This window comes from Callionymus lyra, chromosome 16 (genome assembly GCF_982586985.1).
Source record: "Callionymus lyra chromosome 16, fCalLyr1.hap1.1, whole genome shotgun sequence".
In the NCBI taxonomy this organism is placed as follows: Eukaryota; Metazoa; Chordata; class Actinopteri; order Syngnathiformes; family Callionymidae; genus Callionymus; species Callionymus lyra.
Genome location: NC_141833.1, coordinates 15,563,325 through 15,586,896, shown reverse-complemented (window position 1 = coordinate 15,586,896; position 23,572 = coordinate 15,563,325). Strand labels below are relative to the sequence as shown.

Here is a 23,572-nt window from a genome sequence, read left to right as displayed (position 1 = left end):
TGAAACCTGCTGGAAAGAATACCTTTGACGATTCCCACAAAGGCATCATGGAGGCACCAGACTTTCTTGTTAAGACTTTATTAAGTTTACAAAAGAAGATCAAAGACAGGAGGCGCCAAACCAAAGAGAAAAATAGTTTCTATCCGTACGAGCATCGGAAGGAAAGTTCAGATCCGTCGTTAGAAAATAGGCAGTTTCACGAGGGTTAAATATTTTTTAGAATCTTCAGCTCCTCCTCACGACGCGCAAGCGTTGAAAGCGGCAGGTTCGGCCCAGCAGAGGAAGCCGTCGCGAAGCAAACGGAATAGTGAGTTCATGAACCTCTCTCGTGATAAAAAGGAGCGAGAGTGTGACGCCGATCCGACGTCACGCCAGAGCTCCGGGTCTTCAAAAACCAGCTAAAATTGGCGTCAGTCTAAAAAAAATGCTGAAATGTGAAGGCTCCTTCTGTCCGGCCAGAACCTGCGTAGCTCAAGTGTGCGTGGCCGCCGTTGGGGGGAACGGCGGCGAGCAGAGGGAGGCGTGTTAGCGAGGGGGGGAGGGGAGGGGAGGTCGTCCTGTGCTGAAGAGCAAACGTGCAAAGTTTCACTTCCTGTCGAAGCTCCGCCCATAACCTGCAGGTGCAGCGGCTACATCGTCGTACCGGTCACGTGACCCGTGTGTGTGTGTGCTTCTCTCGCAGGATCAGAACCATGAAGTTGGACCACCGGCGTCCGGCGATGACATCACAACTTCTCCTTGGACTGGACCCACACGAAGCGACCAGAGTGGTCCTCGATGACCCGCTTCACCTGCTCGTAGATCTCCTCCAGCGTGTCGCCCTGGACCACCGCTGCAGACAGGCCGGAGACGGGTTTAGTCGACAGGTGTGTTTGTCCGCATCAAGCCTCACCTGTGAAATGCTCTGTGAACTCCTGCTCCAGCTTCCCCGCCCTCTCGAACGTCTTCCGACCCTGCTCCTCCGAAAGACGCTTGTTCATCTCCCTGTGGACCACAGAGATCATGTGACCCAAGTATCGCGATATTTTTAATATATCGATATTCACCAACACTGTAATGAGTTCCAAAACGTTAAGGGTTTATATTTTAATAAAGTGCGAATAGATGGCATTACGTCCTCCTCAGCTAAAGGAACAATAAAAGGTTGCAAGATCCCAGCGATGACTGAGGACAAGAGGATACAGTCGAATCCTTAAAGCCGATGTTTTGACATATTTTTGATTCAAAATAAATGAAAGCAGTTACGACTTTGTCAAGAGTCATTTGGTCCGTAAATACTGCAACACCGGAGTCAAGTACTCGACAATACTACAATATATATCCTTGTTACTAGAGTATAGCAATACATTATATAGTATCTTTGCCCCGATATTGTGATAGGCATCTTGCCAAACAACTGCAGGCCTTGTGACTCACATGATGTTCTCGACCGAGCGCGGTTTGATGAAGACGGCGATGGGATGAAGCTGCGCCACCTGTAGGCGCTTGATGGCGTTTCCAGAGACGTCCAGGATGCAGTGTTTGCCCTGAGCCGCAACATTAGAGAGCGTTTGTTGTAACTCAGAAGGATGCGGTTTCTTTGCGAGGCGGACCCGACACCTGATCCGGTCGTCTCACCTTGTCGGCGACCTCCCGGACCGAGTGCACGCTGGTGCCGTACAGGTGGTTGTTGTACTGTCCCGCCTCGATGAACTTGTGCTCTTGGATGTCCTTCTCCATCTGCTCCCGGGACACCATGAAGTGATAGTCCCGACCGTCCACCTCATAGTCTCTCTTGGGCCGCGTCGTATCTGGAAAAACATTCAGTTTGTCAATCATTTAAAAAGAAAAGTCAACCTTGAACTTGATCGAAATTATCTAATGAAATAAAATTGCTTTACATTTTTTTTTTTTATATTTGAAATGTTAAAAAACAAGTTAATATTCTGATGTCACAGATATACATTAGGATATATATACAAGGCCTGACTCACGTGGCACGCAAGATCCGAACTTGTCCGGGAACTCCGAGATGAGGTCGTCGTTGATCCGGTCCTTCATCGGTCCGAGGATGATGACAGGTCGGCTGTAGTTCACTGTTAAGACAGGAAATGATGTAAACGATGACGGCTGGGCTGATGATGATGATGTTACCATGGTAACATGCAGGTGTTCTTACCCTCCTGCTGGGTGACGGGTTCGTAGGACAGAACCATATCCTCCGGACCACCTGGACACAGACACAACAGTTACTCAGCAGAGGGCGTGGCGGCAGAAGTGGGCGTGGTCTGACTCACGGTAGCTGCTCTCGCTGTCGCTGGCGTTGGACGTCACGTGTTCTGAAAGCATAAGAGAGGTCAGCTGATCGGTCTGACCGGGGGGGGCGGGGTTCGGGCAGAGGGGGCGGGGCAGCAGGATCAGCTCTTCACAGCAGGATGATTGACAATTGTGGCGGAGCAGCTGGTTCGGAGGGGGGCGGTCAATACTCACTGTGACTCCTCGCAATGATGTCATCACACGTGTCCTGACGTGTCAGCAGCGAGGGGAGAAACAAATACGTTACTCAGCGACAGTCCAGGACGTGGGTCGCCGTGGCAAAAAAAAAAGGACGTCCCGTTGCCACGGCGACCTGTACATTTTCCACCATACGCCGCCAATCAGATGACCTCTGACCTCTCCTGCTGCCGCTGACCTCTGACCTCCCCCCATGCTGCGGCGGGTACTTACGGTCCAGGTCGCTGGTCTCCTGCTCGCTCGCCTCTCTGCTCTTGTTGAAGGGAAACTTTCGAGTAAACAGGTTTCTACGCTTGTCACTGACGGACTGCTGGGGAAAGGGGGAGGGGCAGAGGAAGAGGAGAAGATGTGACTGCAACGATCATTGTGATGTCACTTCCTGTCAAGGTCTCGGAAGGTGAACGAGAGGAGACTCGAGAGTGTCGCCGACGACTCGTTAGTCATTCGCCGAGCTCTCGTTACCACGGCAACACTGGTTATGGAGCCGGTGGGGGGGAAGGGGGGCGTGGCTAGTGATATCGCATGCTGTAGCCGAGGGTGAGGGGGGGGGGGCAGGGGGTACGGGAGGAGCAGCGGGGTCAAGCGTCTCGCCCTCAGGGCGGAGTCATGCGTGTCCCTGCGTCAGAGTGTCACTCCGACAGCAGGGAAGTTTAGAAAAAATGGCCGACATGCAGTTACGCAAACATTAGTACGAGTCTAGTTAGTAGGCAGAGGTCAGGTGACTGCGGCGTACACACACACACACACACACACAAACAAACACAAACACACAAATCAAACGATGATCTTGTCCTCGCCTCCCAACCATTCTCTCTCTCTCCCGCATCATGTCCCTTCCCCCTCTCATCCTTCCCTCTCATACTCCAGTAAGGAGTCGTATCATCAAGCGTAACTCACCCTCTCTCTGGACTTGGCGTTGAACTTGACGGTCTTTAGTCGTGCTCGTTCCTTCTTCTCCACCCTGAGGAGCAGCCAGAGTGAGACCTGGACCATCACACACACACACACTCTCACACCTACCTCCTCTTGCTGGGAATGACGCCGACCTCCTCCACCTCGCCCTGGGCGGTGAGCTGCCGGGCCTGCCACCACTCGTCATCAGAGGCGTTGACCACATGAAGGATGTCCCCGAAACTGAAGTTCAGTCCCTGACTAGGCAGACCCGAGTCTCTGGTTCGGTCGTACTCAAACAACGCCCTGCGAACACACGCCATCAGAACCAGAATCCCCGCAGGAGAGACATCCGCCAGGCGTGTCCACTGACCGGACGTAGAGCGACCTCTTCTGGCTGGTGCGGAGCGACCCGGAGCCGGAGCTGATGCTGCTGTTCATCATCTGCTCGCGGAGGTCGTGGATCTTCGCCTCGAAACGGGTGTAGTCTGGAGACACAGGTCACATGACCGTCACGTGACAAAAAGGGCCTCGCGGGCACAGCTTCGACAAGCACCCACCCTCCGGCCGGTAGTGGGCGACGATGGTCACCGTCTGCCCGGCGTTCTTCAGGGTGGCGGCCGCCTGCTCGTGAGTGGCGTTACGGAGGTCCACGCCGTTTACCTGACAACACACACACGTCAACGGTGTGTCTTAGTGTCAGGAGTGTATGGAAGTACATCAGTGCCTTTCAGACTTTAATTTTTTTTTATTTTCGAGGAATAACTTAATTTCGTATTTTCAGTATTGAAAGATAAAAATTGTAAGAGAATTCAATCATTTTAAATTAGAAACCTTTTAAATTCCATGTAAAAATGTCGGTATAATAGTAAGCAAGTAAGTAATTTGTATTTATTTAGCACTTTTCCAGACCAGGGTCACAAAGCGCTTAAACAATCAAAACAACATTCAATAAAGTATAAACTTTAAAGGTCAAGATAAAACTGACAACACAACAGGAGTTCCAGAAAATCAAGGAAAAGCCTGAACAAATAGAAACGTCTTAAGATGTTTCTTAAAGGAGTCAGTAGATCATCAAACACAGAGAGAGAGGAAGGTGTTTAAAGTAAGTAGTGTAATAGTATAATAGTGAAACAGACAGATATTACGATGGCACCGACATACTTCCATACGAGTGTGTGCTTGTGTTTGTACCGACCGACACGAGCCGGTCTCCTCTCCTCAGCTCTCCGCTCAGGTCAGCTGCTCCCCCTGCCAGGATGAAGGAGATAAAGATTCCTTCTCCGTCCTCTCCTCCTACGATGTTAAAGCCCAGACCCGCCGCTCCTCGCACCAGAATCACCTTCCTGGGCTCCCTGTGGTCCAGAATCAGTCAAGACGCACTCACATACAGCAAACAACCACAACCCAGTTGTGTGTGTCAGACTCCTTACCTTGTGACATCATCTTCTCCCAGCATGCTCTTGGGGGTCGGTGAGTAACGTCCTGCTGAAGCAGGCGGAGGCGCAGACTGGCCCAGGAAGTTGGACGAGCTGATGTGGTTGTCCAGGTGTGGAGGGAACGCTGACGGCCGCACATACAGAGATGGTTTAACCTTGTGTTTACTTTAATTTATATAAAGTGTGTGTGTGTCTCACAGCTGGAGAGGTCGGGGGAGGCGAAGCTATCGTTGACGAAGACACTGGTGGGTTTCGAAACCTTCAGGTAAACAACATCGGGTGTGTTTTTCAAGGCAGTGACGGCGTGTTCGTGGGTGACTTCCTCCAGACACACACTATTGACCTGTTTGACACAAAAAGATGGAAGGAAATCAGTGCCAGCAGAATATGGAATGGTTGAATTAATTTCAAATATTAAAAACCTTCTTTTTTTCTTAATTGTATCATCTTTTTTAAAGCATTTATTCTTTTAAATAATTACGTTTAATTATTTTTTATTGGAATATTTAATTTGTTTAATTGAATTGAATTAAATTTGTTTTTTTTATTTGAATATATATACTTTTTTATTTATACATTTTTCTTTATTTGTAGAATTTTGAATTCAATATAAAACAGTTTGTATAATAGTGCCAATCATGCAACACGCAGATGCACACAATCGAGAAGCATTGACAGCTTTTCAATAAAAAAATTAAAAGGTTTAAACATTCTCATGTGTGCATTTCTACTCGAGTGCGTGTCTCACAGCGAGCAGCTTGTCTCCAATCTGCAGGCGGCCATCTTTGTGCGCAGCACCGCCCTCGATGATCTTGGTCACGTAGATGCTGTTGTCTCCAGGGATGTGTTGGTTGCCCACTCCGCCTGCGATGCTGAAGCCCAGACCTTTGGGTCCTTTGACCAGCTTCATCTCCGTCACCTTCTCCGCGACCGGTTTCCTGCGTCTCACGTACAGACGCACGAGAGCGCCCGCCTCCTTCAGCGCCTCCACCGCACGACTGTGAGTCACGTCACGAACGTCGGCGTCGTTGACCCGCAGGATCACGTCATTGACCCTGAGTGATGGAGACCATACAACCTTTAGTAGTGACACTATGAAAGTATAGATCAGGATATTGAATCACTGCATTTTACATTTCAAATGTTACAACTTTTTTACTCAAATGTTCCATCGTCGACACTGAATCGTTTCAATTTATAATTAAATTCAATAAAATATATATATGAAAAGGTTGAATTTCTTTTTATTGATTATTTAAATGTAATAATTTGAATATAGATACATAGATATTTAATATTATTCATAGCATTTTAATTCAGTATAAACATGTTATGCAATGTCACAAGACAATACCAAAAGAGTACAAAGCTAATCTTCTACGCCGTCACATGATTGTCTGGGTGTCGCCTGATTGGCTGAAAGGTGTAGCTCGGTACTCTTTTGGCATTGACCCACATTTTTACATTGAATTTCAAAAATATCATTATATTGTATACATTTTAAGTTCTAACATTTATTTTTTAATTGTTGGACTGGTGATATCAAACTATGGTGAAAAATAATATTTAATTGTTTTTATTTCATTACATTATTAAAATATAATACTGATTTTAATCGAAATTCGTTATTTTTTAAAAGAAATTTCAACATGTAATGTGCTAAATTCAACAATTTAAAGTTGGAATGACACACAGACCTGAGACGTCCATCCTGTGCTGCAGCTCCTCCCGGGATGACTTTGGTGATGAAGATACTCGGATCTTCTCCGATGTGAGGGTTGTCGATGCCGCCAGCGATGCTGAAGCCCAGACCCGAGTTCCCCTGCACAGAGAACCACCTCAGCACTGACGCACACAACAAACTGGACAAGTCAAACGTACCCGCTCCAGAGTGATCTCCTCGTACTCATAGTCCGCCTCTGTACCGTTCACCTGTACACACACGTGCACACACACACAGTCAGCACCGTGACAGGTATCACAAACACCTGTTGGAGACTCACATAAGGGGGCGTGTCCAGACTGTCCGTGTTGACCACCACAGGAGGAGGGTTGGCCTGAAGGAGAATACACACACTCAGAGTCAACATGACTCACACAGACCCACAACGACATCAGACCAGCTGCTGGACTGAACCAGGATCACCATGTCAACGTCCTCACGAGTCCACCAGAGCGAGGACATCAAGACGGATGGGTGGATGAAGAGAAAGACAGGTGGTAAAAGAAGAGACGGAAAGGTGGGGAAAGCGAAGACAGACGGGCAGAGAAAGGGGAGACAGACTAGTGGAGGAAGGGGAGACGGACGAGTGGAGGAAGAGGAAAGAGAAGAGTGGAGGAAGAGGAAAGAGACGGGTGGAGGAAGAGGAAAGAGACGGGTGGAGGAAGAGGTAAGAGATGAGTGGAGGAAGAGGAAAGAGACAGTGGAGGAAGAGGGAAGAGACGGGTGGAGGAAGAGGTAAGAGATGAGTGGAGGAAGAGGAAAGAGACAGTGGAGGAAGAGGGAAGAGACGGGTGGAGGAAGAGGAAAGAGAAGAGTGGAGGAAGAGGAAAGAGACAGTGGAGGAAGAGGAAAGAGACGGGTGGAGGAAGAGGTAAGAGATGAGTGGAGGAAGAGGAAAGAGACAGTGGAGGAAGAGGGAAGAGACGGGTGGAGGAAGAGGAAACAGACGAGTGGAAGAAGAGGAGACAGATGAGTGGAAGAAGAGGAGACAGATGAGTGGAAGAAGAGGAGACAGACGATCGGAGGAAGAGGAAACAGACGAGTGGAGGAAGAGGAGACAGACGATCAGAGGAAGAGGAAACAGACGAGTGGAGGAAGAGGAGACAGACGATCAGAGGAAGAGGAAACAGACGAGTGGAGGAAGAGGAGACAGACGATCAGAGGAAGAGGAAACAGACGAGCGGAGGAAGAGGAGACAGACGAGCGGAGGAAGAGGAGACAGACGAGCGGAGGAAGAGGAGACAGACGAGTGGAGGAAGAGGAAACAGACGAGTGGAGGAAGAGGAGACAGACGAGTAGAGGAAGAGGAGACAGACGAGTAGAGGAAGAGGAGACAGACGAGTGGAGGAAGAGGAGACAGACGAGTGGAGGAAGAGGAGACAGACGAGTGGAGGAAGAGGAGACACACGAGCGGAGGAAGAGGAGACAGACGATCAGAGGAAGAGGAAACAGACGAGTGGAGGAAGAGGAAACAGACGAGTAGAGGAAGAGGAGACAGACGAGTAGAGGAAGAGGAAACAGACGAGTAGAGGAAGAGGAGACAGACGAGTAGAGGAAGAGGAGACAGACGAGTGGAGGAAGAGGAGACAGACGAGTGGAGGAAGAGGAAACAGACGAGTGGAGGAAGAGGAGACAGACGAGTGGAGGAAGAGGAAACAGACGAGTAGAGGAAGAGGAGACAGACGAGTAGAGGAAGAGGAGACAGACGAGTGGAGGAAGAGGAAACAGACGAGTAGAGGAAGAGGAGACAGACGAGTAGAGGAAGAGGAGACAGACGAGTGGAGGAAGAGGAGACAGACGAGTGGAGGAAGAGGAGACAGACAGAAACATTCACAGAACCTGGGGGGCTGTCGGGATGATGGTGGGGGTCTCGGCTGGTGAGACGGGAATCACAGGGATTATGGAGGACGGGGTGGTGACCTCAGCCTGCTGGACAATGAGGGGGTCAAAGGTCAGAGTGTCACACACAGAGCAGGAGAAGCATGAGCGAGAGGAAGAGTGAGTGACAGGATGAGTTCACACAGAGAAACATGGATTTGGAAGTTTCAACACTTCCTGCTGGAACACGTGTGTCCTGCTCCGTTATGTAAAAGCAGTGTTGCTAAAATTAGCTCTCACATCGACGCCATTGATCCGCAGCCCTACTTCCTGAACCCGCCAACAACCCCCCCTAACCCCCCCCCAAACATACACACCGACAGAATCAAATTGAAAGAGAAAGCTGAGAGATTCCTGCGTCAGGTGGTTCTGTCGGGCACGACTCCAGGTACCCAAGCAGGACTAAAGCCGTCGCCATGGCAACAAACAATCGTAGAAATGGGATCCACTTGACTCGTGGTTCGCCTCGACTCTACCTGGCTGAAGGAGAAGGGGGTCCATGGCACCTTGGGCCGCCCGCAGACCTTGGCCGTGCTCTTGGTGGGACTCTTCTTGACGCTGTCGCGCAGGTTGAGGAAGCGGCTGCGAGCGCGGTACGAGCCGGGCACGGTGCAGGCGGTGAACTGGGCCAGCGACGCCTGGACCCGGGGATGGGCCTGGGACCCCCACTGCTGCTGAGGCAGTGGGGTCGCCAGCTGGTCCACCCAGAGCTGCCTCCTACAGTCGCCGTTCCCCCAGGCAAGGTCCTGGCGGGGTGGCCGGGAGCTCATGTCCCAGGATGAGGCGAGACCGGACTCCTGCTGACCGGGAACACTCGGGTGGACTGACCTCCCGTTACTGTCCACCCCACCACTGGTCATACTTGTCAGCACCGGGGGGGCCGAACAGGGAGGAGCACCTCACTCACCCATGAATAATCCATGTCTGTCCCCCGGACTGTGTGGGGTTTTTTTTGTGTGTGTATGTTTGTGTCTTTCTGAATGTGTTCCTCTGTGTGCGCTTACTTCTCCCTGTAAGTTTGTTTTTATTTGTATATGTGTAAATCTGATTTTGTGTGCGTTTTCTTCTCAGTGTGTTGTTTGGTGTGTGTGTGTAACATTTTGTCGATCTGCGCGTGTGTGGTTTTGTGTATCTTTCTGTGTGCGTTTTCTATCGTTTCATTGGTGTAGCTCAGTTTTTTTGTGTCCATCTGTGAGTGTGTGTGTGTTAGTGTGTGTATTTGGACGTATGTGAATTTGCGCATCCGCATGCATTAGTCCTCTCTCTTTGTATGCATGCGTGTCTTTTAGTGTGCGATTTTGTTTGTCTGATCATTTGTGTGTGTATGTCTCTCTCTTACTTCATGTGTGTTTGTACTCTACGTGTTTGTTTGTATGTATGTTACAGTGTGTTCATTGGTGTGTTTGTTCCATTTTTTGAGTTTGTGTGTTCCAGCAGAACTTTTCTCCACACATAAAAACACAACTTTAGATGATGGCGCACCACTGATGACATCATGGCTCTCTTTGTGGTCTCATTTCCCCCTGAGATTAAACTTTGCCCTGAGTGACATCACAATGACTCGTGACCTCTGACATTAGGCAACGATCAAGAGTGAGAATGTGTTTCTGTCTCTGACGTCTCTCTAGCATCAGCGTGACATCATCTCTCTGCGCTTCAACCAAGATGCTAATCCAGCAGAAGTGCTGCGCAGGTCTTGTTCAACATGAGCAACGACAAAGTCTGACACCGAGGTTTGCACTGCCACCTGCTGCAGTCACATGACATCATCAAACACCCCCCCCCCCCCTCATAAACCCACTTATCTGACCTACCAGTAGGCGGCGCTGCAGCCTTTTGGTTCTCCTCAGGGTGCCGATGACGCGGCGTCCGATAGTTTTAGCGAACCAGGGCGAGTTCAGCATGTTGCTGCTGTCGCCTCCTCTGTACTCTCTGCTGCAGAGAGGCGAGGGGGAGCTGAGGGGGGGGGCTCCTCCTCCCACCTCCTCCTGTCAGACAAAAAGCTGCAGCGAGCCCCGAGGAGGAAGAGGAGGAGGCGACACCGTGAGAGAACATCGAGCAGCTTCTCTGTCTCAGCAGTCTGCTCCTCCCACGTCCTCCTCCTTCCCTTCCTCCTCTCTTCATCTTCCTCCTCAAACATGACTCAGCAGTTCGGCTCCACCACAAACTGCTGAGTAATCACTGGCGTCGTCAGGAGTGAGCGCCGGACGAGCGTTGACGTTGAGGCAACACTTAGCCATGCATTGCTTGGACCACAGACACACACACACACACGGGAGGTGAAGGGGGGAGTAGTTACCTGGATGGGGGGGTACGGGTTGGAGGAGCAGGAGGGCGTGGGGGAGGGGAAGTCCGTGTGACTCGGTCCTAATGGAGACCCGTCAAAGACGCAGTCGACCACCGCCACCTGCAGGACACGAGGAGAGTCTCGCAGGTCAACTTTTCAGGGACGACATCACGGCGATGATGTCACACAGCCCACACCAGGGCGATGATGTCATCGACCCGGCCTTTTCTCCCGACCAATACTTTTATGTTGCGATGGTCGTCAACTCTCGGTGTCCAGCAGGAGGCGCTCCCCGACTCATTTAGTGCGTGTGCGACGTTGCCCGCGTGTGTGTGTGTGTGAGAACTAACCTTCATGGGGGAGATGTGTGCATGCGTCACATATCCGTGCACGTTCTCGATCTGGGACAGGTTCTTCTCGGACACCTGGACCAGCTCCGGACCCCCCTCCTCAGTCAGCTGCAGGGAGCTGTGGTCCTGGGGGGAGGCGTCCTCGTCGTGGTGCCGGTACCTCTGCTGGAGACAAAAGAGCGGTTGGTACGGGAGACGATTGACAGCCGTCACTCAACTTTCAGTTGTGAAACGCAACATGAATCTTTGCAGCTGCACGTCAGCAACAAGGTGGGAAAATGGAGGCGACGAAAATATCGATACACTTAAGTATCGCCATTTTCTTTTCACGATACTGTATCAATATACAACAGCACTGTATCGATATTTTTTATATACAATTAACATGCAAATATTCACTGCGTTTGTTCATCGTTGTGTTGCAATGAAACCTCCAGCCCGTAGATGGCAGCAGCCATTACATCTTTAGCAGCTAAATAAACAGTGAAATCCTATGGACGAGAGGATACAGTGACTCCAGCAGCTTTTAAAGCTAATGTTTGGATGTATTTTGGTTTGAAAACAAATGAAAGCAGTTAAGACTTCGTCAAGAGTCATGTGGTCTGTAAATCCTGCAACACCAGAGTCAAGTACTCAACAATACTACAAATATATCCTCGTTACTACAGCATCACAACATATCATGTATTTGATCCTGTAACATTATTCTGATTCTTGCCAATAGACACCACTAAAACAGGCCCGGGAACACCTTGTAAAAAGAACCGCGGCAACATTACGACAACGCCGGGACAGCGTGGCAACAACGTGACAACACACCATGACGACAACAGCGCGACATGCTACATCAATCAGGAACTAGACCCGGCGACTAAGGAAAGTTCCCGTCCAAAAAAGTTCCGATTCTTAACATCACCATCGTCACGACAACAGAAAAAGGCTGAGGGGCAGCAGCGGCGGTCCGGACATCGAAACCAGGACCCGGACCACCCGCATCCCAACAAGACGCGTAGCTCCGCCCCCCCACAGGGACCACCCACCTTGCAGCCGAACATGAGGGACACTCCGCTGTTGCTGCACGCCACTTTGCAGTGACACAGAAGAGGGCAGAAGCACTCAAGCGTCCTCCTCTCGGGGGCCGGACTGGCATCCTCCAACTGGACCGGGCCGCCCCCTGACACGCGCCTCCCCCGCCTCCTCCCGTTGTTGATGTCGGGGCTCCTCCCGCGCTGCCCGGCATTCCCTCCTCCACTGCTGCTGCTGCTGCTCCCAGCTCTCAGCATCCGGCTTCATTCCTCACGTTGCTCCATCGCAGAGTTGCGAGCACGACTCCTCCCGCCCGTCTCACCCCCCTGCCCTACCTCGCCTTCCTCTCGAAGACTATAATCCCTCCTCTTCACCTCCTTCAGCTGCGTCCTCTCCCTCACTCTGGACCCTCTTGTATGTGTGCGAGTATGTATTAGAGGGGGAGGTGGTGGGAGTATGGTCACGTGACTCGTCAGAAATATGGATGTTGAATCACAGAGGAGTGGGTGAAGAGGAGGAAAGCTCGCCGGTCTTCTTCAGGTACTTCCGTGGACAGGGGGAAAAACAGCGTGCCCCGCAGAAGGTGGTCTTGGTCTCCGAGTGATCACCAGAGTAGCAGCCTGGTGTCCAGAACTTAACGTTGCTTAGAAGAAACCTTTTTCTATCGGATTCTCAGAGGAAGCTGACCCGGTGGTCTTCATCGCTGTGACAGTGGCGCCCCCTGCTGGACTCTTTGACTCATCACTTGAATATGAAGTTATATAAGCCAAGTGTTCCACTTAGAGTTTATTACTAGTCTCTAAATAATATATGTTTTTTGTTTAATGACTTTTGTCCCCCTCTTCTTTCTTTTTTGTCAAATTATCTCCCCCTAAAAAAAATTAAAGCGCAGGAGAAGTAGTTTATACAATGTTTCCATCTATATAAATAAAAATTACTTACTTACCATCTAATGATTTCGGGAAATTATTTAACCCAGGTGGAACATACATTTGAGTGTGTGAAAGTGAGCATTCTATGAATTGAAAATGATTGAAATTCAAAGCCCCTGCCTTGAATTTAACAAGATGGCAGAACATTCATTTACAACAATTACAAAACTAGTTTTGGAGAAATAGTTGGAACTTTCAACTTCAAAGTCAGTCATATCCTCATCTATATACGCATAACTTAACTCAGGAATTAAAAGACCACTCAGATCAAATTATCTGTAAGTCAATGAGGTGGTGCTGCACAATTCAACCAGTATAAACACCCCAATACTGTATTAAATATCATTTTAACTAATACATTTTCCAAAAAGTCGGACAAAAAGCAATTTAACTGCATTTCAAGTGAAAGTTAAAAAAGACTTCCCACCTCTGTGTTAGACCCTCACCTGGCAACAAGTCACAAACCCTGCTGGACATTTAAGAAACAGCAACTAACTCACTCTCACCATGAACTTCGGTTTAAGTCTGGATGTTTAATGGGGGCAGATTGTTGATCATACTCTGGACCCCGAGTTTCCTCCGGTCACTCACCAGAACCTTCAAAACTGGTAAAGTTTCTGAATTGTATCTGGACCACACGCATGTCACTGAATCAAACCTATGACAAAAGTCTGAGGAAGAGGAACATATGACGCTAGCCGTTAGCATGCTAGCCGCTATCAACATCGTGTGAGGGAGTCGTGGGATCCACAGACGACGGTTGAAGGTTTGAGTCACTCATCCTCACACGTTGGTGTCAGCAGCTAAAGACTCAAATAAAGAAATAGTCCACAAAAAACAAAAACAAAAAAAAAAACAGTTTGATTCTCCAGAAATCAGAACCAATTTGTTCGGACCAGGTTCTGTGAGAGCACGTCTGAGAAGACAGGACCCTCATGACAGAGACCCGCAGCCACTTGATGGCCATGGTCCTGAGCAGAACTGGTTCTCGCCCAGCGGCAGTGAGCGGCCCACAGACCAGGAGGAGCACCGACAGACCAACACGACCAAGACACGGATGAAGCGACCCACCATGACCCAGCAGACTGTCTCAAAATGTCGCCTCCTCAGACAAGCGGACAAGGACAGCAGTAAGAGCTCAATCTTAGGGGTGTCAACGTCTACATGTCTGTGTGAACGGTTACACGGATAGATAAATAAATAAGGCATGTGTTTTTGGTGACCAGTACTCAGACTAGACTTGGACAGCAACCACAAACTTTACCCAAAAATTATTTAAAGATACGACACATTGTATTCATAAATAAGTGTTTTTGTAGTTATACAGGGTTTAATAAATACAGTGCAGCTCACTATGGAGCATCACAGAGAAATACTATCATCATTGACACAATTCTGAGCACCCTGTACCACATGAAATTGGTTTGAGGTCAGCAAGTTAAACCAGAATTAATACTTAAGGCTTATAACGGGGTAATAGGGAGTCAAGGCCCTGTCGATTTCTGAAAAGATTTAAGGATTTTAAGTGGGCCTTCTAGTCCGGAAAATAGGATAAATTAAGTTGTGTGATTTATCCGTTATGTTGGCTTTAATGTAGAACCCATTTGAATTGGGTCTACAAAAATACATTATTTGTGTCTGATAACTACTGGAAGGGATTGATGTAATGGGATTAGGAGGTGTTTGAATGGAGACGGAACCCTTCAGTGGTTTCATAGTCCAACAGCTTTACAATCCTCGACTATGCGTGTAGAAAAAAAATATTGTGTAAACGTTGACACCCCCTACTTGACGTCACGACTAATTTGCTTTCACATGATCAGAGCAGCGACTGGATTAAGTGTCAACTCGGTTGAAATGACTGACGGTGCGCGTGGGTTTTAAGTCAACACTAATAGATGGCACCTGGTTAACTGGTTCATCTTTTCACCAGGTGTTTAGTACCCGACTCCACCGCCAGTGACTTCCTGGTCTCTGATCATGTGACCAAAGGATCTTCGTCTAGCAACATCTTAAGACCGCCCGCTGACCCCTGGACCTGAAGCCTGGGTGGGACATGCGGCAGACAAGACGACCCTCTGACCCTGGCCAGTACTTACATGTGGGTGGTTGGCCAACGTGTGGAGGATTTCAATAAGGAGGGGGGAGTCCTTGGGGGGAAGGTGGGTAGTCAGTCGGAGAAGAGAGAGACACATATCGGTGATCAATGAGGGCCACGAGCAGGGGTTCCCAACCAACACAGTATTGAGGCCACGGTTTCCCTGACCATTGATGATCATCTTCATCACCTTCCCCAAAGACTCACTGAGGACCTGAAGTCCAGCACATTGATCATCTTCATCATCAGACTGATGTCAACTACATGGACTACATCAGACTTAAGTCATCCTGGAATGGAACCAGCAACCTCCGCCCGACAAACTGTAATGAATGGGTGACTCGTACCTCGATGCTGGTGCTAAGGCTGGGCAGCGTGTCCGAGGTCACCGTCGTGCTCTGGAGGCTGGAGAAGTCCCACAGGTTGACGGGGGTCACCGGGTCAACCACCTTGGAAGACTCCACCCACATCTGACTGTCCAATAAGGTCACTTCATAAAACTCCTGGATATCTGAGGAGGACGAAGAGGGATGAGAGGTTAGGTAGAACTTTATTGATCCCTCAGGAGGTCTCCTTCGGTAAATATTTTTTTTCCCAATTAGACACAGCCATACAACAATTATTCATAAAAATAAAAACAAGAACAAAGAGAAATAAAGAGAAAGAACATAGATCAAAGAAAAATAAAGACAAAAGATAGACTAATAAAACGTTAAGTGAAAAAAACGTTAAGTGAAAAAACTCGGCATATTCTGCAGAGTTTTTTCACTTAACTTCAGATGGTAAACTAAATAAAGATCATCAAATCAAATGTTATCATTTATAAATAGCTTTGATAAAGTAGTTAAGATGGAAAAAATTGATAAAATAACTAAAAAAATATATTAAAAATAATTAACAACAGAATAAAAATCAGATTTGTCAAAGACGTTCAGAAAAACTGCTGAAATACCCTCAGCTTGTGGCCCAGTCTTGACCACTGGTTGCCCTCCAGCCAGTAAAGTTTGAGACCCCCTGCACTCCCAAATGACAGACCTAAACCAGAAGTGGGCCCCATTCTAAGGGAGAAACATGCCCTTGACGTGTGGGACCGGTTCTGATCCAACACAGTGACGTTGTTTGGTTGGAAAGCAGAGCAAAGACAGGCGTCGCCGGCCCGCCGGTGAAAATAGATCAGACGGTTAAGAAGAGAAGACCAAAAATAATTTCTCCTCCACAGACCAGAACCACACCAAACAACAGCGGTGCAAAACTCGACCCGGTTTGGGCCTGAAAACCATCATCAGTGCAAAGAGACAATGATCATCACTGCCACAGTTCCTGTGTGTGGAACCATGTCTGTGATTTTCCGAATGCGAGTGTGTGTTGTTCTGTGTGTCAGTGTGTCTCAACAACAAATTGAAGTCAAGTTGAAAAAAAAAAAAAAAAACAGGATTATGGGGCTGGCGGGTCGCCACATCTCCTCTATAATCCACCAAAGACCACCATCTGGATCCACGTTCTTACTGAAGGTCTCAATGCCTGCTTCAGGAGGACATCGGGGATTTGACCACGTCAGGGAACAACATGAGGGTATCATGTCTCAGTCGACACACCAGGAAACACCATCTTTGTCCCGACCAACATTTACCGGCGACTCGATCAGAAAGTCGTTCAGAAAATGTTCTCAAAACAGTTTAACATCACACTTGAGGCGCTTCAGTTCGACCGGACCCCAACATTCATCCACAAACCAGATGCGACGGACCGGACCCTCACCTATGAGGGCCTGGAACAGGTTGCTCTGGAAGATGTCGATGACCCTCTGGATGGAGAGGCGGAGCTGCCGGTCCTCTGCGTGACTCAGCTTGGCCCGGTACTCCTCCAGCAGAAGCAGGGCTCGCTGAGCATCTGCAAGAGAAGAATCCATGACAGTCTGGTTCTGTTGACAGTGTCTCATTGATTTGGCTTTTGCATTCCATGTTAAGTGGGTTTGAAGCGATTAGTGGCAACTTGTGAGACACTTTTCCTTCATGAGAAAACTTGTCAACACACTTAAACCAAGTTTCACTTTGACATGAATTTTTCATATTAATCCATGTTACTTAATTATAATTTATTACATATGTTTTTCATATGGTCATTAGGCCAATGTAGTTTTACTTAAACTGTGAAGTGTCTTGACGCAACATAAAATGTCCCTATCTGTCTTGACACTTTAAATCAAATTGAACTGAAATATCAGTTAATCACTCCATCAATTCATTGTCACTCCTTCATCGATCCCTCATTGACTGTGTGAAGAACTTTCTATTGGACCCGGGACCTCCACTTCTGACACCATGGTTCTCTTCTTCTCCCAGAGACGTTGTGGTGAGCTGTCAACTGTCTTATTAACAAGGAGCTGCGGAGGTGATGATAACCGAGCTGAGCCAAAAGGCTGCGAGAACCCCAGCCCGGGTCTATCCCGACTGGGCCCCGGGCCCGGCTAGGTGCGGCCCTGCTGGATACGGCTACTTGCTGGACTCAAAAGTTTGACCGTATAATATTTTGTTTTCAAAAAACTTCTCCGGGGAAGTTTCGGCGAGAGTCAGGCGGAAGGTTCGGGTCCGTACGGTGGTACCGAACCTCCACCAGGTGCAAAATGTTTCCCCCTCCTGGAGTTTATTTATAGTTTCAGACACATACAAGTTGTGTAGCAGCGGTGGCTAACTGTTAGCGCTAGTTTTGCTTCACTTCACCTGACCGGTTCGGTTCGGTAAGGCCGGACGGGCTCGATTTAAAAGCCCCCTTATCTGGACCTCCTGGTATGACTCGTTCACATGCATGGATTCTGTTCACAGCCCGGTTCCCCCGGCGGACACCCGTTAGCACCGCTAGCTCGCAAGTGAAAGCGGCTTACCTTTCTTCCTCACGGGCATGTCTGGCTCGGGTCGGTTCGGCCGGTACTGGAGCTACTTGTGTGTTAGCCACATGCGAACCTTCCTCGCTGGCTCGATCGATTTATTCCGTCTCCGCCGAACCCTCTGCGGCGGCGGCACCGAGTCCCGACCCGAGCCCGAACTGTCCGGAAGAGCGACAACAACAGCGAGGGTTCGGGGGGATTAAGAACCACAAGTTCCGAACACTTGGCTGTCAGAGACTCTCTCTCCCCGCCGGAGACGCCGCCCGCCCCGCCGAGCCCCGAACCGACGGCCGGTGAAAGTGGGAAATCGAACGTCTTTCCGCAGAACTTCATGCACAAGAGAAAGGCGGTGAGAGGGAGACCGGCCCACGTCAGCTCGGGCTCCCTGGGTCTGAGGAAAAAACTTTGGGTCCCGTTAAGATCACTTGGTCCAGATCCAGTCTCGAACTCTTCCCGGACCCAGGGCGACTCTCTCAATCGGGCCGCACTCTTGTCCCCGAACACTGCATTCGTGTCAAACTTCTGCGTGTAGATCCCTCCTCTCTTCTCCTTCCTCCTCCTCCTCCTCCTCCTCCTCTTCTTCCTCCTCCAGCTCTGGATTCCAAACTTTCCTCCAAAATGGCGTCGTCGAGGACTGGGACTCGAACCATGTGACTCTCGAAACGCCTCCAAGTCCGACCTGACGGCTCACCTGCAGTTCCGAGGAAAGAAGGAAGGAAGGAGGGGAAAAGAAGGGAGGAAGGAGGGGAGAGATCAAGACGAGAGGAGGGAAGGAGGGATTAAGATTAATGAGAGTTAATCTGAAGACGAATACATGGAAACATGGATTCAGAAGAAAAGTCCTCGCATGTCCTCCTTAACCTGGCTTTCTGGGACAACTCCTGACTAAGTCCACCTCGGCCCTGGTCTTCAGGGTCAGGAGTGAAACCATCAACAAAAACACAACTGACCAGGATGTCACTGAAAATATCAACGCACCTGAACGCACCACTGGAGACAGATGTTGGAACACAGCTGGGCGTCCAACACTGTTTTCTGAACCAGATGTTTGTGGTGACCACACATGCTTGTACCAAAACACACATGTTCCTGCCCAGGCTGGCGCTGCTCCAGATGATCAAAGCTGGCGCCGAAGTTTTTTTATATTTTTAGACGACATGTTTAATGGATGAACTTCAGGAAGGTCGTCCACTATCATCACAAACATCTCTCAACATCTCTCGGTCCAACGTCCCGACCACACATGATCCACCTCGGGCAGAGCCGGACCACCACCAGTAACGTGTACGCAATTTGTCGTTCAGATTCATGCCGAAGATTAATTCCGAGCATCAAGTCCAGATTGAGATGAAAAACTGGCAACGTGTTGGGATGCAGATGGAAGATAAATCCTAACACACACACATACTCATTCCTGGCTCGGCGTCAACGTTATGAAGAGGATGCCGGTGGCGGCGGCGGGCGCGTCCTGATTGGTACGTTTGTTTTTTACTCGGCGGAGAAGTCGTCGACCTTTGACCCCCGGGGCCACGGACCGGACTGACAATAGAGCCACAGTACACAAGTCGGCTGACCCGGCGAGATGTCGCTGCACGACTCGCCCCCTGTCCTGCTAATAATGCTAACTCGAGCTATTTCTGCCATGTCAGCAGCAACATATAAATGTCATGTCATCCTCATCCTTTCAAGACTTTAATTAAATAAAGTTAGGAATGTTATTTTGGGCACCCAAGGGAAGGAGATCAGGCATGTTTTAAGTCAAGGCAACAACTAAATCATTAAGAGTCAAACATAATCTTGATTTTTATTATTTATTTTTTTAATTGTCTCTATTCACATTACGTGGTAGTTCCTGAGTCATTAACCAACCAAGAACTTTATTAACAGCTTACGTCGTTTTATCGGTTGGATTGTATTCTGTATGTGAATCCACCCATCATCCTGTGATCCACCCCTACTGAAAGTTCAGCTCCATGGCAGAGGAGACAACAACAACAGGAAGTTATACTTACCTCTGATGTCAAAGTGCGCCGCATCATCGTCTCAACAGCGACCTCCAGTGTTAGTTTGCTCTCACTGCTCCTCCTAGTTGACGCCATAAACAATTAAGAGTCCCAGAACAACGCAACGCTTCACTACACAAAGCAAACAAACAGATCACACTGGCAGGTTTTCATGTTTAAATATAGTTTTAAATTATTTTTTATTTATTTCCAGAACCCTGTCTCAGGAAGTACAGAACCGGGTTCAGACGTTTCAAATCTCTTCCTTAGCGTTACCAGAACCTCGTCCTCGGATACCTTCTGCAGGACTATGACCCCAAATACTCTTTCTACATAATTTATCACCATGGTATGTGATACACAAACTGATGGGACACCCATGACAACTCTACTCTAAATTAATATTTAAGTTAAAAAAATACCTTTAATATAAAATAAGTTAATTGAAACTGTATTTATTTTTGTTCGGGCGATTTTTACAGGTGAAGTAGACTTATTAGTTCCTCGGTGTGTTGCTGGACAGTAAACTGGTCCTGCAACAGAGACCATGTGTTTAGAAAGTTCAGAGTAGACAGTACTTTCTGACGCTCAGATCATTTAACATCTGCAGGAAGCTTATCTGCATGTTTTACCAGTCTGTGGTGGCCAGTGTTTTATGCTGTGCATAGATGATGAAAGTCATCCTCTGAACACTGTCATCAGTGAACAGAGAAGCAGATGGAGCATGAATGTTCCTTCCCATGATGCAACACTAATAGACTCATTCATTCCTTGTGCTATTAGATTGTACAATTCTGAGTAATAGTATCATGTTCTAATCTATGTAAGTCTTTGTATCCTGTCATTGTGATTTTTCTTAGATCAATGTTCTTTATCTTTTGAGTAAGATTGTATCGTCTTGTTCTTTCCCTTTATTTCTTATTTTTATGAATAATTGTGGTATTGCTTTAAGTTCTACCTAACCTAGATCAGACATTGGATCACAGTGTATTTTTGAAATAAAGTAATTTGATTAAACAATACTACCTTTAAACTTATAACAATCAAAGGTCCAATAGCCAAGATGGCCTCTACAAACACACTTTGTGTCCGAGACCATGACCAGGAATGACCACCAGTGACTGTCCTAGGTCTGACCCATGACATCCTCCCAACTTGTTCAATTTGGAAAAAGCCATTTAAACCTGAACCGGTCAGTTGGACTCGACATAAGAAGCACAAAACCCAGAGTACAACTCACAAAATAAAAGTCCGGTTTATTGTCAAACAACAAACATAAAAACGCCGCCATGAAAGAAAGAAAAACAGGAAGTAGAAACGGACCGGCAAGCGGGGGCCGGCCCCTCCCCCGCACAGACAAACTAGCGATGGTGCCGCTGGAGTTCGTCGGGCGACTGGAATGCTTGGAGTTCAACGGCAAGTTTGTACAGGTTTTGTGGTGAACATGGTCGATCTGGGAGGAAGCCCCGGGACCGCTGCGGGCGAAGCCACTCCCACATTATGTACAAAAATATAAAATGTAAATAAAAATACAAACAAATTCTTCTTTTGGGTTGTTGGAGCCAGATTGTGGCGTTTTGGGTCGGGGCGGCCCGGCGGGGGGTGATGCAGTCGAACTCTACTGGCTAATGACCATGTTGATTTTTTTTAATGATGTTTTTCTCTTTAGTCATCCTCCCGCTCCTCCACCTGTGACGGACCAAAGGTCAGAGGTGAAGAACCAAAGGAGGCGGTTCCGCTGGATGCATCCCGGGACAGATCAGTCGTCATCGTCGGTTTTCTGCTTCTTGGTCTCGACGTCATCCTGAAAGACACAAGGTCGCTCAGTCCTCCGTCCACACGGGGTAACTGGTCCAACCATCTTCGTTACCTCGTCGTCATCCTCATCATCGTCGTCATCGTCAGCCGGCCGCTTCGTTCCGCCTTCGAGTTCGTCGTCATCTTCATCGTCATCCTCCTCATCACCTGTCAAGAGACGATGCCGTCAAGTCAGAACTTAAGTAATATCAGGTATCAATATATCGATAATCTTTAAAAAGTTGTACCTTCTCCATCGTCTTCCTCGTCCTCCTCATCAACTTCATCCTCATCTTCGTCGTCAATGTCGGGCTCGCCGTTCTCCTCCTTCTCCTGCGTGACCACGACATGTCAACATATGTTTGTTTACTTCCTACATCCACTCCATGATCTCACCTTCCCGTTGGTGGCAGCATCCTTGCCGTTCTCCTTCTCCTCCACCAGCTTCTTCTCCTTCAGATCCTGGAGAGAAACAGTCCCATCAGATCCATCCATCTGCCCACCCCACAACATCTGACGTTTGTAATCTGATACTTCTGCTCAGGCCCCGGGGCAGTCTGGGTATTGTAGTCATCAACGCCTTATGTCACTAGACACGCCCGCTAGAGGGACTACAATACCCATGATGCATCGCAGCGTTTAAAATATCACAGAGGGAGGGGGCGGACGAAGGGGGGGGGGGCGCTTGTTGTAACGGAGGACAATAGAAGACGACACATGGCCGACAAGAACCCCACACACACACACCACCTCAAACAATACACGATAACTTTCCAGATCACAACACACAAGACCTGACCAGACCCCCAGATTAAAAACGGAACGGGGGCGTTATTTAAAAAAAAAAAAGAATCCACACGCACGCGCATCAGTGAAAAGTTTCCCCCGAGACCCAAAAGCTCCAAAAATACCGAGAGCGGAAGCTGCAGAGGTCAGAACTGGCGCCAGAACAACACCGGAGGTTCTGACGAGCCCCGAAAGTTGACTTGGATCGCCGCGCACTGGCCGCGTCCATTCAAACGGGAGTACACACGGAACCAGCTGGAGCCCAAATCCCCTCTCGCTGATCCATCGCTCTGACCGGAACCGCCACAAGCGTCGCCTCTGCGGGATTAACGCTCATCCGCCTGGACCTGCAGTAAGACCGCGAGCGGACGTGTTGTGAGCGGGTCCAGCTGGCCGGTGCCGAAACATTTAGGATTTAAATTAAAAAAGGTCCGAGCCGACTGTATAAACAAAGAACCCGCGCAGATGCTTCCTCTCTGTACGACGAGCGGATCTCGTTTCCGCGATTCTACCGATCCGAACCTCTAACCCAGTTTCAGATGCGCGTCCGGACCGAGACGCTCAAGCGCATCTTTTATCCCCCTTTTGTCGCCCGATCCACGGAAAGAGCGCCAAGTACCGGACCAGGTATTTAACGGACCGGGTCAAAACCTTCCAAAGGCGCTTTTCTGACGGACCGGACCGGGGTCAGTGGCGGTGCCGCCGAACCTGACGCGTCCTTACCTTGGCGGAGATGTCGGAGCCAGAGTCCACCTTAGTGTCCGCCATCGTGAGATAAAGACGCTGAAGAACTAGCTGCGCTGCTCGGGCGGAAGGATTCGAGTGTTATTGTGCCAGTGGCGGCGCGAGCTGCGGCCGGGAGTTCATATAGCTTAGTGGGCGGGGCCGGCGAACCTGCCGCTCGCCAATTGGCTGTTCGCTGCGTAAGGGGCGTGTCCGCGGCGCTGTGTAGTGGAACAATGGCTGGAGTGGCTGTAGAGGAGGT

At 48.8% G+C, this 23,572-nt stretch overlaps 2 protein-coding genes across 8 annotated transcripts; both read right to left on the bottom strand.

Moving 5' to 3' along the window:
• Positions 1-62: 62 nt before the first annotated feature.
• Positions 63-18,552, bottom strand: dlg1b (discs large MAGUK scaffold protein 1b). Of its 7 annotated transcripts, XM_087811543.1 has the most exons (26): positions 17,999-18,552; positions 16,876-17,007; positions 15,465-15,628; positions 15,119-15,169; positions 11,062-11,226; positions 10,724-10,831; positions 8,386-8,475; positions 6,827-6,880; positions 6,705-6,755; positions 6,521-6,645; positions 5,572-5,878; positions 5,022-5,166; positions 4,818-4,947; positions 4,583-4,739; positions 3,945-4,047; positions 3,758-3,872; positions 3,514-3,690; positions 3,391-3,454; positions 2,707-2,803; positions 2,277-2,318; positions 2,159-2,209; positions 1,974-2,075; positions 1,618-1,790; positions 1,417-1,526; positions 893-984; positions 63-832 (listed from the first exon to the last, which is right to left on the bottom strand). In XM_087811543.1, the coding sequence occupies exons 1-26, from the start codon at positions 18,015-18,017 to the stop codon at positions 726-728; spliced, it is 2,931 nt and encodes a 976-aa protein (XP_087667669.1). In that variant the 5' UTR covers positions 18,018-18,552; the 3' UTR covers positions 63-725. The 7 variants fall into 7 exon arrangements, with proteins under 7 accessions (XP_087667669.1, XP_087667670.1, XP_087667672.1 ...); XM_087811544.1 differs by lacking the exon at positions 10,724-10,831; XM_087811546.1 differs by lacking the exons at positions 8,386-8,475; positions 10,724-10,831 and having other exon boundaries at positions 17,999-18,551.
• A 2,682-nt stretch (positions 18,553-21,234) lies between these two features.
• On the bottom strand, positions 21,235-23,472 carry ptmab (prothymosin alpha b). The gene is made up of 5 exons (XM_087810442.1): positions 23,311-23,472; positions 22,198-22,263; positions 22,050-22,134; positions 21,875-21,969; positions 21,235-21,808 (listed from the first exon to the last, which is right to left on the bottom strand). The coding sequence occupies exons 1-5, from the start codon at positions 23,353-23,355 to the stop codon at positions 21,764-21,766; spliced, it is 336 nt and encodes a 111-aa protein (XP_087666568.1). The 5' UTR covers positions 23,356-23,472; the 3' UTR covers positions 21,235-21,763.
• Between the last annotated feature and the right edge of the window lie 100 nt (positions 23,473-23,572).

What these genes read in the sequence shown, in the direction of transcription:
- dlg1b (XM_087811543.1), bottom strand. An exon ending in CACACATCTCCCCCATGAAG is followed by an intron (nt 10,832 to 11,061) that starts GTTAGTTCTCAC and finishes CGTGTCCTGCAG; the next exon opens with GTGGCGGTGGTCGACTGCGT. An exon ending in GGAGAAGATGATGTCACAAG is followed by an intron (nt 4,740 to 4,817) that starts GTAAGGAGTCTG and finishes TCTGGACCACAG; the next exon opens with GGAGCCCAGGAAGGTGATTC.
- ptmab (XM_087810442.1), bottom strand. Translation starts at nt 23,355, where the DNA reads ATGGCGGACACTAAGGTGGACTCTGGCTCCGACATCTCCGCCAAG. An exon ending in ATGCTGCCACCAACGGGAAG is followed by an intron (nt 22,135 to 22,197) that starts GTGAGATCATGG and finishes GTGGTCACGCAG; the next exon opens with GAGAAGGAGGAGAACGGCGA. An exon ending in ATGATGAGGATGACGACGAG is followed by an intron (nt 21,809 to 21,874) that starts GTAACGAAGATG and finishes TGTGTCTTTCAG; the next exon opens with GATGACGTCGAGACCAAGAA.